Consider the following 15,532-nt stretch of genomic DNA (forward strand, 5'->3'; position numbering starts at 1 on the left):
TCAAAATCTTGTTAAGGTATGTACTCATTGAAAAACTTATCAAGCGTCTTCATCTATCTCTATAGATCTTGATGCTCAATATGTAAGCAGCTTCACCGAGGTCTTTCTTTGAAAAACTCCTTTCAAACACTCCTTTATGCTTTGCAGAATAATTCTACATTATTTCCGATCAACAATATGTCATTCACATATACTTATCAGAAATGTTGTAGTGCTCCCACTCACTTTCTTGTAAATACAGGCTTCATTGCAAGTCTGTATAAAACTATATCCTTTGATCAACTTATCAAAGCGTATATCCTTTGATCAACTTATCAAAGCATGAATAATAAACCTTTATCATGATTAAGGATATATAATAATAACCATTTTATTATTGCCTCTAAGGCATATTTCCATCAGGACCATCCTTCCTTCTTTCTCCTTCACTGTAGCCACAGCCAACGACTACCTACTCCCTCCCTGCAGCGCTGGAGATTTCGATTCACCATACCCCCTCGTAGCACCGCAGGATAAGGATGGCACTCGGCCATGTGCCGCCACATGCTTTACTTGTCATCGCCATTGGAACGAGCCGCGGCGTGGATGTGAAAAGAGGGAGGGGGAGGCGAGATGCAGAGGGCAAAGGTAGAGATCTGAGCCGCTTGCTCCCAGCCGCTAGGCTCTCTACTGTCGAGCGCCCTTCAAGCCGCTTCTCTGCATAGCCGCCGGATCGTACGCCCACACGTACAGGTAAGCCAGAAAATTCTAGAGGTAGGCACACATTACTCTCAAATGGGCCGCCCCGCAGTTTAAGCAACACCCATAGGTTGATAACGCTGGTCCACACACTCCCACATCTCAACGCAGGATAGTGCTTCATTTTGTGGGAGCTTAGTAATTTACTCTCTCTGTTTCTAAATATAAGTCTTTTTAAAGATTTCAATACGAACTACATACAGATGCATATGGACATATTTAGAATGTAGATTAATTCATTTTGCTTTGTATGTAGTCCATATTAGAATCACTAAAAAGACATATTTAGGAATGAAGGGAGTAGAAGATACGCTACGCAAGGAACACTCTCTGTCCTTCTTTAATTGATAACAGAAAAATAAGACCTCCGTGCTCCGGCTACTTCTTTCTAGTGGCAGTGGCATGTTGTTCTACAGTTGCTACTTTTCTTTTTAAAAGAAAGAGACAAAAATTTCTAGACTTTAGAGATGTCAACGTCAAGAAGAAAGAGTCAAATAGTACGAGGGGTATGTTCAATTTTAGCTGCGAAAAATCCATCCAGAATCATTAAATACATGGAAAATCCAACTAGCCACCTAACTGCAAACCAACTGTCGCCATTTATCCAGTTGCAAAATCCTACCAGCTCTGGAGAACGGAGACAGGCAGCAACAACGAACCAACGTCACTGTCCATCACCATTGGCACCTTCTCAGACCAAGTCCAATATAACTGCCATGTAACCGTGTTGTGGGGATCCTTTGTGGAACCACATGATTCGACCCGTTGCAGTGTGTTCCCCGGCCAAAAGAAACGTTCATTGCATCTAGATATACTTCGTCTCTCGACTAGTCTAGAAGTCCGATTTTTAGCGTTAAAATCTGACGCCCTTGTGTACGTCGAATTCCGATCAAATGCATGACAATTACTAAATGTAACATTATAACATTTTCTGATTATTTTTATACTATACATGGCAATTTTACTTTAGAGCATGACAAATCCTTATACATAAGTACTCCTCTGTACGAAATATAAGACCTTTTAGATCACTAAAAGGTCTTATATTTCTTTACATACGGGCTATAATAAATTTATCTTTTCTAATAGCATCTACAGTCGGGCACCTTAAACCGGTCTCAAACGTCCGGACAGCTCGTCCGGTCATTGACCGGTCACGGAAATCTGACCTACCCGGACGCCTCAAACGACCCTCAAATGCTCGGATTGTCCGGCACCCCTCATATCTAGCCCAAATGGGGCTGCCCGGGCGCGCCCGGACATGTCCGACATGTCAGCCCCGCCCGCCCCGACCCCACTCCGTCCCCACAAGTATCCTCAATCTGGAAACCTTAGCTCAATCCGCTCTCGATCCGTCTCTTCGTCTTTCCTCCGATTTCTCCGATTCGATCCACTCCGACAACTCTGGCGACCATGTCAAGCGCCGACAGCCGCTCCTCCTCCTCCTACGACGACAAGCTGGCCCTCCGCATTGCCCTCGAGGGGTCCAAGGTGGACACGGGTGGCAGTTCCGGATTGGCCGCCTTGCCTCCCCCCTTCCCCCGCCGCCGGCGCAGCGAGGAAGCCGGCGCTGGCTCCTCCCGACCCGTGTTTGGCTTCGCGCGGGCTGTGCAATCCACGCCGCCCCTGCCTCCGCCGGCTGCTGCTCCCCCTCATGGGCAGCGGCGGGTGCTTGTGCCCGCCACGCCGGCCCGGACGCGCACGCCGGAGTCGGAGGCGCGCGCCACCCACCGCGAGAGGCAGCGGGCAAGGGAGAGGGACGCGGCGGAGAGCTCTGTTCGCCGCCGCCGCGGGTTACCGGCGAAGCCCGATGAGGACGAGCGGCTCCTCGCGTGGGTCTACCACTGGTCGCTTACGACAGCGGAGGCGGACGATCGGCGGCTCCGCCGGAAGAAGCCAAGGCTCTCCGGCTAGCTATCGAGCAGTCCGAGCGCGAGGCCAAGGAGAAGGCGACGAAGGCGTCTAGGCTGGCGAAGCTCCGTCCGGCGCCTCAAGGTCCTCATCATCGCCTACTCCTCCTCCGACGATGACGATGACGATGGCGGCTCCTCGTCCAACGACTCGGACGATCCTCCACTAGCCGCCGACGGCTACAGCTGTGCCGGCGACCGAAAGGGGAAGTTGCCGGCTCGAAAGTGGTGAAGATCTGCTTTTCTTCAGTTTAATTTCAAGTTTTAGATGGAGTTTCAAGTTGTCTGTCGTTTATGTGAACTTTGGTGGTCCTTTGAACATCTGATCGTGATCTTTTGGTGAAAGTATTGTGCTTGCCTATGTCCATTTGCTGATTTACGTAGTTTGATCGACGTTCCATAGTTTAGTATGGATATAGGGGATCGGATATGAGATACACGGATGTGGACGACGCTATTTAAGGAGTGCTCGATCACTGCATGTGAACGTGTCTGGGCGCGTGGGCAGGCGTTTGAGAGGTCATATTTGTCGTACGCGGCTGTAGATGCTCTCACACGGCAAAAAATCCGGAGTGTTTGCTGGAGAATGTTAAAAATCTGATCCCTATTAAAGAAACAGGTCCTAGGTGCCGAGTGTGCCATTTCCCCCCGAACCGCAGATACTTGTATAAAGAAAGGGTATGACTAGGTTTTAATCGACTAAGACTTAACCAAGTCTCTGTCAAGTGAACATGAATCTTCATGCAAAATCAAAGAAAGATAGTATCGACTGAGACATAACGAAGTCTTTTTGACTTAACTGATAAAGAAATGTGAGCCAACTGACATTCCTGAACTTGTAGACTGAAAACCGTTAACAGTGCAAAAATTCCTATGTAGAGTCGAACTGCTGCTACCTTACAATGTATGCAAATAGAATCAACAGATCCATTTTATTGACAGTAAATTGCACTATCCTACGGGTTCTTGTCAAACTGCCCGCCTTGAGGGCAAGCTGTCACGCCGCGCTTTCTCTTTCAAGGTGCGTTGCTGTCACAAGAGAGCCCCGTTGCCCAGGAGGACAGCAGAGTGGCCCACATCCGTCCCATGCCTGCGCGTCGCGTGGGTCCCCATCCGCACCCCCGCGAGCTCCAGCTGGTTCCGATCCACTGAACGCCCCCGAGCCCAACACTCTCCCGACCCAGCAAGTCGCGCTACCTGGCTGGCGCCTCCGGTGCCGCACCGCGTTGAGCCGTGCACGCGGGGACGTCGCGCTCCACGCGCTAAACTATATAAACCGCCACCTTTCCCTCCCAAATCCAAACCACCTGCTTCCACTCCCTCCCCCAGCTTACACTCGCAGCTACCATAGCCGGCCATGGACCTCAGTGCCCTCAGCAGCGACTACTCGTCGGGGACGCCGTCCCCGGTGGGCGCGGACGGCGGCAACAGCGAGGGCTTCTCGACGTACATGACGGTGTCTTCGGCTCCGCCGAAGCGCCGCGCCGGGCGGACCAAGTTCAAGGAGACGCGGCACCCGGTCTACAAGGGCGTGCGCCGGAGGAACCCCGGGAGGTGGGTCTGCGAGGTGCGGGAGCCGCACAGCAAGCAGAGGATATGGCTCGGCACGTTTGAGACCGCAGAGATGGCGGCACGCGCGCACGACGTGGCCGCGCTGGCGCTGCGCGGCCGCGCCGCCTGCCTGAACTTCGCCGACTCGCCTCGGCGGCTCCGGGTCCCGCCCGTGGGTGCTAGCCCTGATGAGATACGGCGGGCCGCGGTAGAGGCGGCTGAGGCATTCCTGCCGGCACCCGTCCAGAGCAATGCGGCCGCCGAGGAGGCAGCCGTTGCACCAACGGAGCAGTTCGCCGGTGACCCGTACTATGGAATGGACGATGGGATGGACTTCGGGATGCAGGGCTACCTCGACATGGCGCAGGGGATGCTCATTGCCCCTCCTCCGATGGCGGGCCCGTCAGCGACTGTCGGAGAGGGCGACGATGACGGCGAGGTCAGCTTGTGGAGCTACTGATTACGCGCATTTGAGTTATGCCTTGTGTGGGGGCGCGAAGAACTTCTAATGCACGTGCAGCTTTATATAGCAATCCAGTACAGGAAGTGTACTGCATGGTTGCCCTTCCATTTTCTCTTTTCTGAACTTCTCTGGGTAATGTATGTTTGCTCTCTGATGAACTGCGATCAGAAGAAGCAGAAGGTCTGATCTTGAGTTTGGTAGATGGTGCACGCTTGTCGGGTTATGGCTTGTGAGTGTTCGAACTCCGAAGGAGTGTTGGGGCTAGCTATATGTATCTCCCTTGTTTATTAAGCATGAGAGGAGTGTCTTCGTCGGTGTTTGGTTAAGCAAAGTGTAATTTTCTTGGTGTATAATTAGCAGCAGCATGCTGCTAGAGGATCTCTAACCGATCCCTTACAAAGCTTAATTCGTTGCAAAGTTTTAGAGGAGTAAAAAACCGGATTTTCTCCTTCAAACCGCACCTAACCGATCCCTTGTAACATTTAGAGTACAACTTTGGAAGTGCTAAAAGTCTGACGTTAAACTTTTAGGCATGACAAATCAAACATTTTTCATGGCAATTTATGTCGACGCAAGGATGACAAATTTAGTTGGCGAGCACGACACTTTCCTGGCAAAAAAATGTTGTGAGCCGGATTTGCCATGCTTGTCAACTTAACTTGCCACCCTTGATAAACATAGAAAATGTTCAATTTGTCATACCTAAAAATCCGACGTTCGCTAGATAGTCAGGTCCTAAGATAGTCGGGTCCTAAATTTTTTACTCCACTGTGCACCGGATGGGTTTTTTTGGGATAGTTGTAGGGTAGGCGGTGGGTCGGGATTGTCAGGCGGATATGCCCGGGCGTGCCCTGGCCACCCTATATCTGTCTTTTATTTTGACTGGATATGATGGGTGCCGATCAGCCTGGATGTTTGAGGCCTGTTTTAGGCGTCGGTCTGAATTGAAAAATCGTGACCGATCAAATGACTTGATAAGCCGTTCGAATGATGCCGGTTTAAGGCACCCAGGTGTAAATGCTCTAATTGCGACAACTTTCACACCACGTACGAGTACATGCTAGAAGAATATTTTATTCTGAATGCGTGTCATACCCGGCAGAGCTAATGTGAGAGCAATGCCAATTTTTATTGAGTGCCTATGTGAGAGTTACAATACAGAGGCGGGGTCATATAGCCAAGTGCTGGGAGTAGAACCCTTAGCTAAGAGCATCTTCAGCCGTTGGCCTTTTAGGGGGCTTGAAAAATCGCCGCCTGGAGACGAACCGGTGCAAAAAATCGGCCTGGAGGCAATCGGGTTCCTAGCCTCTGTCCCCAGTCGCTTTTTTTTAATAGTTTTGAAAAAAAAATCAGATAAAATTCGACAAACATTACAAAGATTCGGCAAACAGGACATGAATTTTGGCGTTTTACATAGAAAACTTAAAATTTACTAGATAAAAAACTTGCTGAGCGCGGCGTAGTCGCCGTCGTCGCCGCCGTCGTCCTTCTCCTTCTTCACGCTACTGAACCCCTGCCCGGGGTCGCCCTGGCGGACAGGTTTGGCCGGGGGCAGCGCGTCGTCGTCGCTATCTTCAAGCACCATGACGCCCCCTTCTTCGCGCCCACGGCGGCGCGCGGCGATCTCTGCCAGGGCGCGGCACTGGCGGTCCATCTCCAGCCACGCCCAATTTTCCCGCGCCCACTTCATGGCCGCCTCGTCATCGAGCTCCAGCTCCATCTTCACGGCGGCAAGCCCCGGCTCCGTCTTCACGGCGGCGAGCCCTGACTCCGTCTTCGGCTTGACGAAGCGGGGAGGAGCCAAGGAGGAGGCAAGCCCGCCCTTGTTGATGACGATGCTGGAGCTGCGGGTGCGCCGGCCGAGCGGCGTTTCCGCGGGCTCGGCCTTGACGCTGAAGAGCGCCGGCGACCCGGAGGAGTGGGAGGAGGAGTGAGGAGAGAGGGGCTGCGGGCTGGTGTGTCCACCGGCGAGGGGGCGTTGGTTTATATAGCGGCCGGTGGGTGGCGTCGTGTGTACGCGTGGCAGGGAGGGGGCGCGTCGCCGCACCGCGCCGTCCGTGAGGAATCAACGGAAGGCTGACCGGAGGCAGCCTTGGTATTGATTCCCCACAGGAAACCGAAGCGATGTGAGCACGACGAGGCGCGGGTTGCTGACTCGGCGGGCCCGCCATTCTTTCGCGCCAAAAACGGTCGCCCCGGCCCCCTCGGACGCCCCCCAACGCACCGGGTTCGGCCTGGATCCGTCGGCGCCAGTTTCAGTCCTAACCGGCAAAAAAGGACTCATGGGGATGTGATTGGGCCGTATTTTGGGCGCCGGACTCAAAAAAGGGGCCTGTCGGGGCAGGGCCGGAGATGCTCTAAACTTGTTAATTCATGTGTGACTTTGTTGGCCTCACTGTATACATGCACAGTTGTCCCCGACACTAAAACGGCCGCTCTTCCGTGCAACCCAAAGTCAGCTAACATTAAATTAACTAATTTTTTTGTAAACCTATAGGTTTGCTATGTTCTTGCCAAACCGGGTAGATCAATTGGATCGGCACTGTATGATTCCATGTAACTATTGCTATAAATAGATAGTTAAAATGTATAAGTAAAATATTTTTCTGACTCAATTAGCATGCTATAAATACTAGTAGAATGCCCGTGCGTCGCCACAGGCTAACAAATGAGTTTGTAAACAATGCCCATTTTCCTCTCCACAAACGAGCACATTGCATGGAATATTTAATCACAACCGCTTTGCTAATCTTCCCCTCTAACGCGGGCCGGGCTCGCTAAGAGCAGCCAACAACTTAACTTGCAGGCTTTAAAACCTGCTCATACGGTAATGGCGAGGGGTTTTGCGGACCCCTTTCTCTATGAGTTTCGGTTGATAATGACTTAAGGTGGTAGTAAAAAGTCATAGCAAAACCGGTAGCGACTTGTACTAGAAAACAAGTAAGTGTAATTCCCCCTAAACAATAAAATATGTTGACATGAGGAGGAACATATTTACTAGTTATATCATCTGCAATTGCCTGAATCTCAAGACGTTCCTCACACAAATACAAACATCTTTTTTCTCTCTATTCTTACAAACACCACACATTCCTCTAGCCGCTCTTCCCCGTTGATTTAATTTGTCATCAATCACCTTCTTTGTCCATACATAATTAATCCTGTAAATTTATTGCCTTCCCGACACAACATCTAGATAACAAAAAACTACTCTACAATTTTTCTATATTAACTACCATGATCCTAACATATAAATAAAAATATTTGAACAAGAAATGAAGGTCCCATAATAATGCTATACTCTCTAAATCATACATCCCATCTACACGTGAGAAGCGGCAACAAACACACACGTGAATAGCGGTGCCCCTGCCAGCAGCTGCTGCATCTCCCCGGATCCATCATCTCCAACTTCCCTCCCTAATAATTCCAATTAGAAGATAATGGGGCTCCACCTCCCTAATAATTCCAATAAGAGAATGGGAGATAGTCATGTAATTGTAATTTGTAAGAATAAAGCTCTCGCCTGATAAACCATAAATCCACAATTCTCTCTCCCTTTCTCCCCCTCCCTCTCTTCCTCTCTCCCTCTCTGTCTCTCTCTCTCTCTCTTGCCCTTCCTCTCCCTCTTCTGTCTCTTTGAAAAGGCAATCACGTACCGCGACGGATGATATCCTGTTCTATGTATGATTGACATGTAAAACGGTTCTCAGCTATCGCAGGAGGTGATAGTGCACTAAATTTGATGAAGTTAAAGATGCATGTATTGTAGTGCCAATGTTTGTTTCTTCTTGTCTTATACCGCGACAAAGATAAAGCTTGACAATAGTCTCTCTCTCTCTCTCAAAAGGCAATCACATATCGCGACGGATGATATCCTATTCTATGTATGATTGACATGTAAAATGGTTCTCCGCTATCGCAGGAGGTGATGGTGCACTAAATTATTGTTTTCGTAAATAATGATGAAGTTAAAGATGCATGTATTGTAGTGCCAATGTTTGTTTCTTCTTGTCTTAGACCGCGACAAAGATAAAGCTTGACAACAGTCTTGGTTATCCCTAATGAAAATCGAAGGCGATAAAATTCAGAAGTTGATTTCCAATAGTAGGCCAAGCACCAATGATCAATTGATGCTATCGAACAGCTTGATCACCACCTCGACTTTGCTGCCACTGACTTTCCAAGTGCATGAAGCTAGACAACGCTTAATTTTTGGTGTTTCTTAAATTTGAAACAATAGCTTCTTCGTGTCAATTACGCAATTCCATCAGATGACAAGTTGACACATAAATTATACCAAATAAAAATAAGCAAATCTGACTTTCCAACTCCAAAATAATTTCACTATTGACATTAAAAATATTTGATTCTACATTTTCATGCTCATAATCCATATACACGTTTGGAAAGTCCCTCAGACAAATAAAAGCAATCTCAATTCGCTTAAACCATAACCCTCTACTAAAACAAATTCCATTGAAAAGGGGCGAGGTAGCTAAACCTTCAAACATGAACTTGTAATATGATGCTGAAGAATAACGGCCCGCCGCTGTGAGAACAACAATCGGTCCTTCTGGCTAATGTTTCCTCCTGTAGTAGCGATCCCAAAATATCAGACAGCTGTGTCAATTCATCAAAGTCTTGCTGGTAAAAGGGAGATAGTGAAAAACACAAAGTCCTTCAATGCTGTTGCCCCTATCGTAACATGAAGTTATCTGGATTATAAGCAAAGGAGAACAATTAAGGAAAATGAATCACCAAAATGTGCACATGCAAATTCTCCTTAGACGCTAGACCAAACCAGAAATGTATTTTGAGCCGAGTTAAGCCTCACCAAAATCATGCCCTCTTATCTTGGATAAACACTCTCCATATATAGGCCCTTCCTAGCAGCCAACACCGTCTTGAAGGCACTTTCAAATGCAGAGGATAACTTACACCAAAAGCAACAATGGAGCCACCCTTTTATTTATTTTTCCCGTGGCAATAGGAGATGCAGACCATCAGTTGCATACATGGAACATACAGACTAAAGACACCTATGTACGATTACCCTTTTTATGGAGTCATAAGAGTCACCCCACAAATGACAAGAAAATAACAAATCAGTTGCTTTGCTAGCTGCCGATATGAACCCTACACCTCTAAATGACGATCACAACAAAATCTACAAAAAACAATAAAAAGCGACATACCTGCCAAAGAACCAACTCAACAAGAGCATGTGCAGCTCACCAAAAATCCATATTTCGGTTGCTTGAAATACCAGCTCTGAAGCAGGGCAATGACTCTCTGAAAACTATGACATCTAAAAATAAATGGCACAATTCAAAATTTTGCTATAATAGAAAGCTAATGACGTGTGTACACTGATCATGTTTTTTATTTTGGATGGCAACTACTGAAGCTATAATGGTACAATCGACAGATTACAACAAGAAGATATGGTCAGTTTTGCAAGGCAGAATAAGCGATCAATTTACCTTAACAATTAGCTAGAGTACTGGCTCCCTATGAGAACCACGGTCTAGATTTTCTCATCCTATATAATACGCTCCCATGACACAAAAACCTACCTTATAAGGTACATGAAAGTGAAGCCCAACTAAATACAAGAGAGTACCTTTTAGACTTTCAATGAGGGCTCTAACTGGAATGAATATGTAGAATGTGGTGGTGTTGATTGGAGCGGCTGAAGTGTGATCTAGATAATTATTTTGGAGAAGAAATCATTGTAGTCACTATTGGGTCCAATTTCACACCCCAGCACTGCAACAGTTCGATGATGTAGCGGGACCTTACTTCACCGCCGGTAGCATACAAATAAAATAAATATGACTCCAATATAGGTTAGTGAGCAGCATTACAAATGCGCTCGTACAAACAGACTACAGTATGGAGAACCAAACGCACGAGAACATAGTACCTGCACTGCATTTCATCGAATATGTCACGTGCAAAAACTCGTATTCCTCATCTTCCAACATGCGTGCTTGCTCCACCATGGAAAAAGTGCAGCCCTGAAAAGCGTATGAAACCACTCCACGCTACAACGCCGATGAGCTGAATTCTTAGTTACCGAGACAAGCGTATGAAATTTTTTAGAATATACATATTCAGCAAAGTTAAACGTATACAGTTGTAGGCCTCTCCCAAGCGCAAGAATAAAATATGTACTTAAGGAAAGGAAGTCCACAGAGAAACATCAGAGGGAGATCAGATGGACATAACTGGAATGCACAACCATAAGAATATTAGTGTCATTGAAAACTTAATTTTAGAAGTGCACCAAATTCAACATGAAAGTAACCAATCTAAGGTAACCAGCATAGTATTCATATCTCAAAATGTACCAACGAGCAAAGTCCAAAATGAAGAAGAGAACTATAGCAAAATACCTTATAGGTCAGGAATTTTAGTTTAACCATCAGATTTGAATCCTCATCAGCCAGACCGTCCTTAGCGGACTAATTGAATCCAAAGCACCACCGATATTTTTCAGTGTAAGTGTGGACATCTTCAGAAAGTTCAGCAGGCATCTTATTATTCCCCTTGAACATGTTTACTTCAACGAAGAAACCTAAGCATGAAACATAGGCCAGTCAAAGGCACATCAGTGCAGGTATTAATTGCAAGAACTGAAAGTTGATTGTCATGAGAGGTGAGAGAGTTTTATGTAATAAAAGGTTCATCTTACCTCTGTATAGTAGCCATAACTCTTGATTTTTCCTAGAAAGGAAAATGGGGGATCCATTAGAGTTAATAAATCTAAAAAAAAAGAAGAAAGAAGAGATATTTCCATATACTAATGAGATACTCTATCTCATATTATAAAGCGTAACTTATTCAGACATGGGAAATAAATAAGCCATTAATAGTATAGGAAAATGGTCATGGTAGCCATGAAGTCATTGTCTAGGGAAGGAGAGAAGATTTAGTATGCGGATTTAATCATAAGTGGTGAAGGTAGGTGAGAAATAAACAATGGCAAAAGCGAGAGAAAAAAATCATAACGTCTGAATGAAGGCATTATATTTTTAAAGAGGGGTGAAAATTTAAACGTCCATGGATAAGCATCTTGTAATACAAGGATGATTTCGCAAATTTACTCATCTCTTGCTGCAAATGTCCAAAAGCAGAATCACTGTGCCCATGGATAAGCATCTTGTAATACAAGTAATCATTTGAAAGAGAATCAAATTTTTGATTATTCCAGTAACATCTGAAAGCTGCAGGGAAATTTTTCTGCTTCACCAGATGAAACATCTCCTGTAACAGTTCAAAACAGGAAGAACTGAATTACTATCTAACAAGCTATTGGCTTTTTGATATTACAGTTATCATGCATTTAAAACAGAAGTATGTCCATTACAGTCAAGAACAATCTATTGTTGGACAAGAACCAATAAAATGAGCTAACCTGTAATTTCTTAATTTCATAGTTCGTTGGACGCACTTGCAGAAAATGGATGACGGGTAATGTATCAACATTTCGAGACAGAGCCTCAAGACCACTGTTTCCAAACCAATCACAGTGGTCCGAACACATTGAAGATCCAACATTTTCAAGAAGTGCTTTCATTTGCTGTCATATAGAAGTAGAAGTTACAACAAGGTAGAAGGTAGAACCAATACAAAGTTTGACAGACAGGAGGATACCACTTCACAATATTAAATAATACCTGCTTCTCATCTGACCTATTAGCAGCATATATTTGTCATAAACTTGGTCCTAAATCAGAGTCGCCTGCATATAATGGTAGCTTTCTGAATCAGTAGGTATATAAAGTGTTTTCAACTTCACAGATCAGAAGCATCAAACAATCTCAGAAAATGTTCAAATGCATCAGAAAATCTGTTAGGATATCTAATGAAGGTTGTGGGAGGTTTCTCAAAACTTTCACGACTGACAATACAGGCAACCAGACCTTCAAGTATCTCACCTTGCACCATTACATAATCCTTTGACCCCAGAACAAATAGCTAGTACTTCAATGGTGGGGAGAGATGAAAATATATGAGGTCAGTTGAGACCAGCAGTAAAGACTAAGAAGAGTGTCAGGCAAAAGATAATCTTCGAGATAATCATACCTGCCACAGATACATCAGCAATGTCACCAAGGGCTTCGCAAACAGGTGTGGCAGTCCACTCTTCACACAAGAATAATGCGGTAGATTTCCTAATGGAGATGCAAACAGAAAGAATAATATTTTACGAGTGGACCCAGCACCAAATGCATATCTGCGTTCATATGAAATCGATGATACACATGTGAATTGAACAAGAATTTAGTAACTTCATGAGCATAGGCTGGCTGATCATCATATTCAAGCAATAATCTACTGCGGCAAACATAATAGCACTGCACTTGTTTTTCGAATACTGCACGATAGCAAAACATGGGATGTCACAATAACACTGCACTCCTTCTCCAAACTCCAACGAACACCTAAAAACAGGAGTAGTATATATGTGAAAATATTCACGTACCCAATCGCCAGCCTCCCGTAGATGTCCACGTTGCTACAGTCGAAGGCCTCCTGCAGGACCGCCCAGAGCGTGTGGTCGCAGACGAGCTCCGCTTCGGACGGGTCACTGAACTCCTCCCAGGCTACAGGGGATCTCGGCCTGGTCTCGGAGCCCCTCTGGAGGGTGAGGTGAATTGAAACTGCCCTGGCCTGGAGACGCGGCGACGGTGACGCCGTCTCCAGGAGATCGGCGGGGGCGACCTCGGGGACAGGGATTCAAGCCGCCCTGCCCTGGATCCGCGGCGGCAGGGTCTCCCCTCGGACGACAGCTTCTCCCCTGCTTCTCCCCTCGGACGGAGGCGGCGGCATCTCCCCTCGGCGGTTTCGTCCCCTCCCCTCGGCGGCGGCGGGGTCTCCCCTCGTACGGCGGCGGCGGCAACGAAAGAACTATCGAGATGATGGAGATCGGGGATAGGATCGACAGGCTGATTTTTTGCGGCGTGGGGTGTGGGAGGTGACGAAAAAACCAGCGAAAAAAACGGACGTGGGAGGTGGGAGGGAGGACGAAAATAAACCGGTGTTGGTGGGACGAAAAAAAACCTGGAAGCGAGACTACCAACTGCTCCATTAGGAGTAGAGATCTTCTCACAGAAATATAACTATTAATTACGAACATGGAAACAAAAATAATAGTACTTTATTATTGCCACTATGGCATATTTCCAATGGTCAGCAGGGTGACGATGATGATAAGCAACATGGTGATGATGATGAGATCCAGGAGGATGATGATCCTAACAATGTGTCAATGGACAAGTGGCCTAAGCCTGATTATTGGGAGTTTCATAATGAGAATTCGTATGTCTGTGACTGGGATCATGATGTGGATCAATGTTTTTGGAACTTTAGTCAGAAGGGAATGTTTGATGAAATCCTCATGGTGAAGAAGGATAAGTTGGCTCATCACAAGGATATTGATGAGGAATATGTGTGCAAAAATTTGAACGTATGGTGCCTCTGTAGGTATATATCCATGCATACGAAACCACTGATCCGACAGAGCTTCACCATCCAGAATGAGTGCAAAGTCGGAGAACTGGAAGAGGAGGTGGAGCAGCCTTGCGGTGCTAAAATATTTTCGTGAAGAGAGGAGAGAGATGGGGCAGCATCCGCACAAAGATCATAGATGCGTTTGGAAGGGGTTGCCCCTCTCTATTTATAGGTACAGGAGGAGGTGGCCGCCTTGGAGGAGGGGCGGCCTCCTCTCCTCGGGGTGCACAAGAAGGAGTGGGGCTCCCTCAAATCCTAGCCACACCAGGAGTCTTGTCCTCCAAGCCAAGGGAGGGGCGCCTCACTATTGGGCCTTTAGGCCCGTGTGTTGGGGAACGCAGTATTTCAAAAAAATTACCTACGATCACGCAAGATCTATCTAGGAGATGCATAGCAACGAGCGGGGAGAGTGTGTCCACGTACCCTCGTAGACCGAAAGCGAAAGCGTTTAGTAATGCGGTTGATGTAGTCGAACATATTCGCGATCCAAGCACCGAACGTACGGCACCTCCGCATTCAGCACACGTTTAGCTCGATGACGTCCCTCGAACTCTTGATCCAATTGAGGCCGAGGGAGAGTTCCGTCAGCATGACGGCGTGGCGATGGTGATGATGAAGTTATCGGCGCAGGGCTTCGCCTAAGCACTACGACGATATGACCGAGGTGTGTAACTATGGAGGGGGCACCGCACACGGCTAAGAGAAGACTTGGTGTGCCTTTGGGGTGCCCCCTCCCACGTATATAAAGGAGGGGAGGAAGAGGAGGCCGGCCAAGGGGGGGTGCGCGCCATGGGGAGTCCAACTAGGATTCCCAATCCTAGTTGGAGTCCCCTTCCTTCCAAGAGAGGGAGAGAGAGGGAAGGAGGAAGAGGGGAGAAGGAAAGAGGGGGCGCCACCCCCTCCCTAGTCCAATTTTCGGACTAGCCATGGGGGGGCGCGGCCTCCCTTGTGGCCCTCCTCTCCTTTCCACTAAGGCCCATGAACTTCCGGGGGGGGGCGGTAACCCCCGGTACTCTGAAACTTATCCGAAACGACCCAAACCATTCCGATGTCCGAACATAACCTTCCAATATATGAATCCTTATGTCTCGACCATTTTGAGACTCCTCGTCATGTCCATGATCTCATATGGGACTCCAAACAAACTTCAGTCATCAAATCACATAACTCATAATATAAATTGTCATCGAACGTTAAGCATGCGGAGTGAGGGAGTCTTGGACTAAGGGGTCCTCGGGTGTCCGACCTGTTACCTATGGGCCGGACTGGTGGGCTGTGAAGACATGAAGGCCGAAGACTGTACCCATGTCTGGATTGGACTCTCCTTGGCGTGGAAGGCAAGCTTGGC

General features: G+C 47.2%; 2 protein-coding genes across 3 annotated transcripts; one reads left to right on the top strand and one right to left on the bottom strand.

Moving 5' to 3' along the window:
* The first annotated feature begins 3,960 nt into the window (after window positions 1-3,960).
* Window positions 3,961-5,015, top strand: LOC109779342 (dehydration-responsive element-binding protein 1G-like). The gene has a single exon (XM_020337958.4). The coding sequence runs from the start codon at window positions 4,006-4,008 to the stop codon at window positions 4,657-4,659; it is 654 nt and encodes a 217-aa protein (XP_020193547.1). The 5' UTR covers window positions 3,961-4,005; the 3' UTR covers window positions 4,660-5,015.
* A 3,971-nt stretch (window positions 5,016-8,986) lies between these two features.
* On the bottom strand, window positions 8,987-13,445 carry LOC109779344 (tRNA ligase 1). Of its 2 annotated transcripts, none has more exons than XM_073501624.1 (9): window positions 13,157-13,445; window positions 12,757-12,845; window positions 12,609-12,654; window positions 12,348-12,412; window positions 12,086-12,250; window positions 11,775-11,934; window positions 11,363-11,394; window positions 9,500-11,245; window positions 8,987-9,380 (listed from the first exon to the last, which is right to left on the bottom strand). In XM_073501624.1, exons 5-8 carry the CDS (start codon window positions 12,245-12,247, stop codon window positions 11,228-11,230), a joined length of 372 nt encoding a protein of 123 aa, XP_073357725.1. In that variant the 5' UTR covers window positions 12,248-12,250; window positions 12,348-12,412; window positions 12,609-12,654; window positions 12,757-12,845; window positions 13,157-13,445; the 3' UTR covers window positions 8,987-9,380; window positions 9,500-11,227. The 2 variants fall into 2 exon arrangements, with proteins under 2 accessions (XP_073357725.1, XP_073357726.1); XM_073501625.1 differs by lacking the exon at window positions 8,987-9,380 and having other exon boundaries at window positions 10,636-10,895; window positions 11,064-11,245.
* Between the last annotated feature and the right edge of the window lie 2,087 nt (window positions 13,446-15,532).

Source organism: Aegilops tauschii, chromosome 6 (genome assembly GCF_002575655.3).
Source record: "Aegilops tauschii subsp. strangulata cultivar AL8/78 chromosome 6, Aet v6.0, whole genome shotgun sequence".
Classification (NCBI taxonomy): domain Eukaryota; kingdom Viridiplantae; phylum Streptophyta; class Magnoliopsida; order Poales; family Poaceae; genus Aegilops; species Aegilops tauschii.

Coding starts and splice junctions, on each gene's coding strand:
- LOC109779342 (XM_020337958.4), top strand. CDS start 4,006: ATGGACCTCAGTGCCCTCAGCAGCGACTACTCGTCGGGGACGCCGTCC.
- LOC109779344 (XM_073501624.1), bottom strand. CDS start 12,247: ATGAAAGCACTTCTTGAAAATGTTGGATCTTCAATGTGTTCGGACCAC. Junction 11,935..12,085: donor ATGAAATTAAGAAATTACAG/GTTAGCTCATTT, acceptor GAACTGTTACAG/GAGATGTTTCATCTGGTGAA. Junction 11,395..11,774: donor ACATTTGCAGCAAGAGATGA/GTAAATTTGCGA, acceptor TTTCCTTTCTAG/GAAAAATCAAGAGTTATGGC.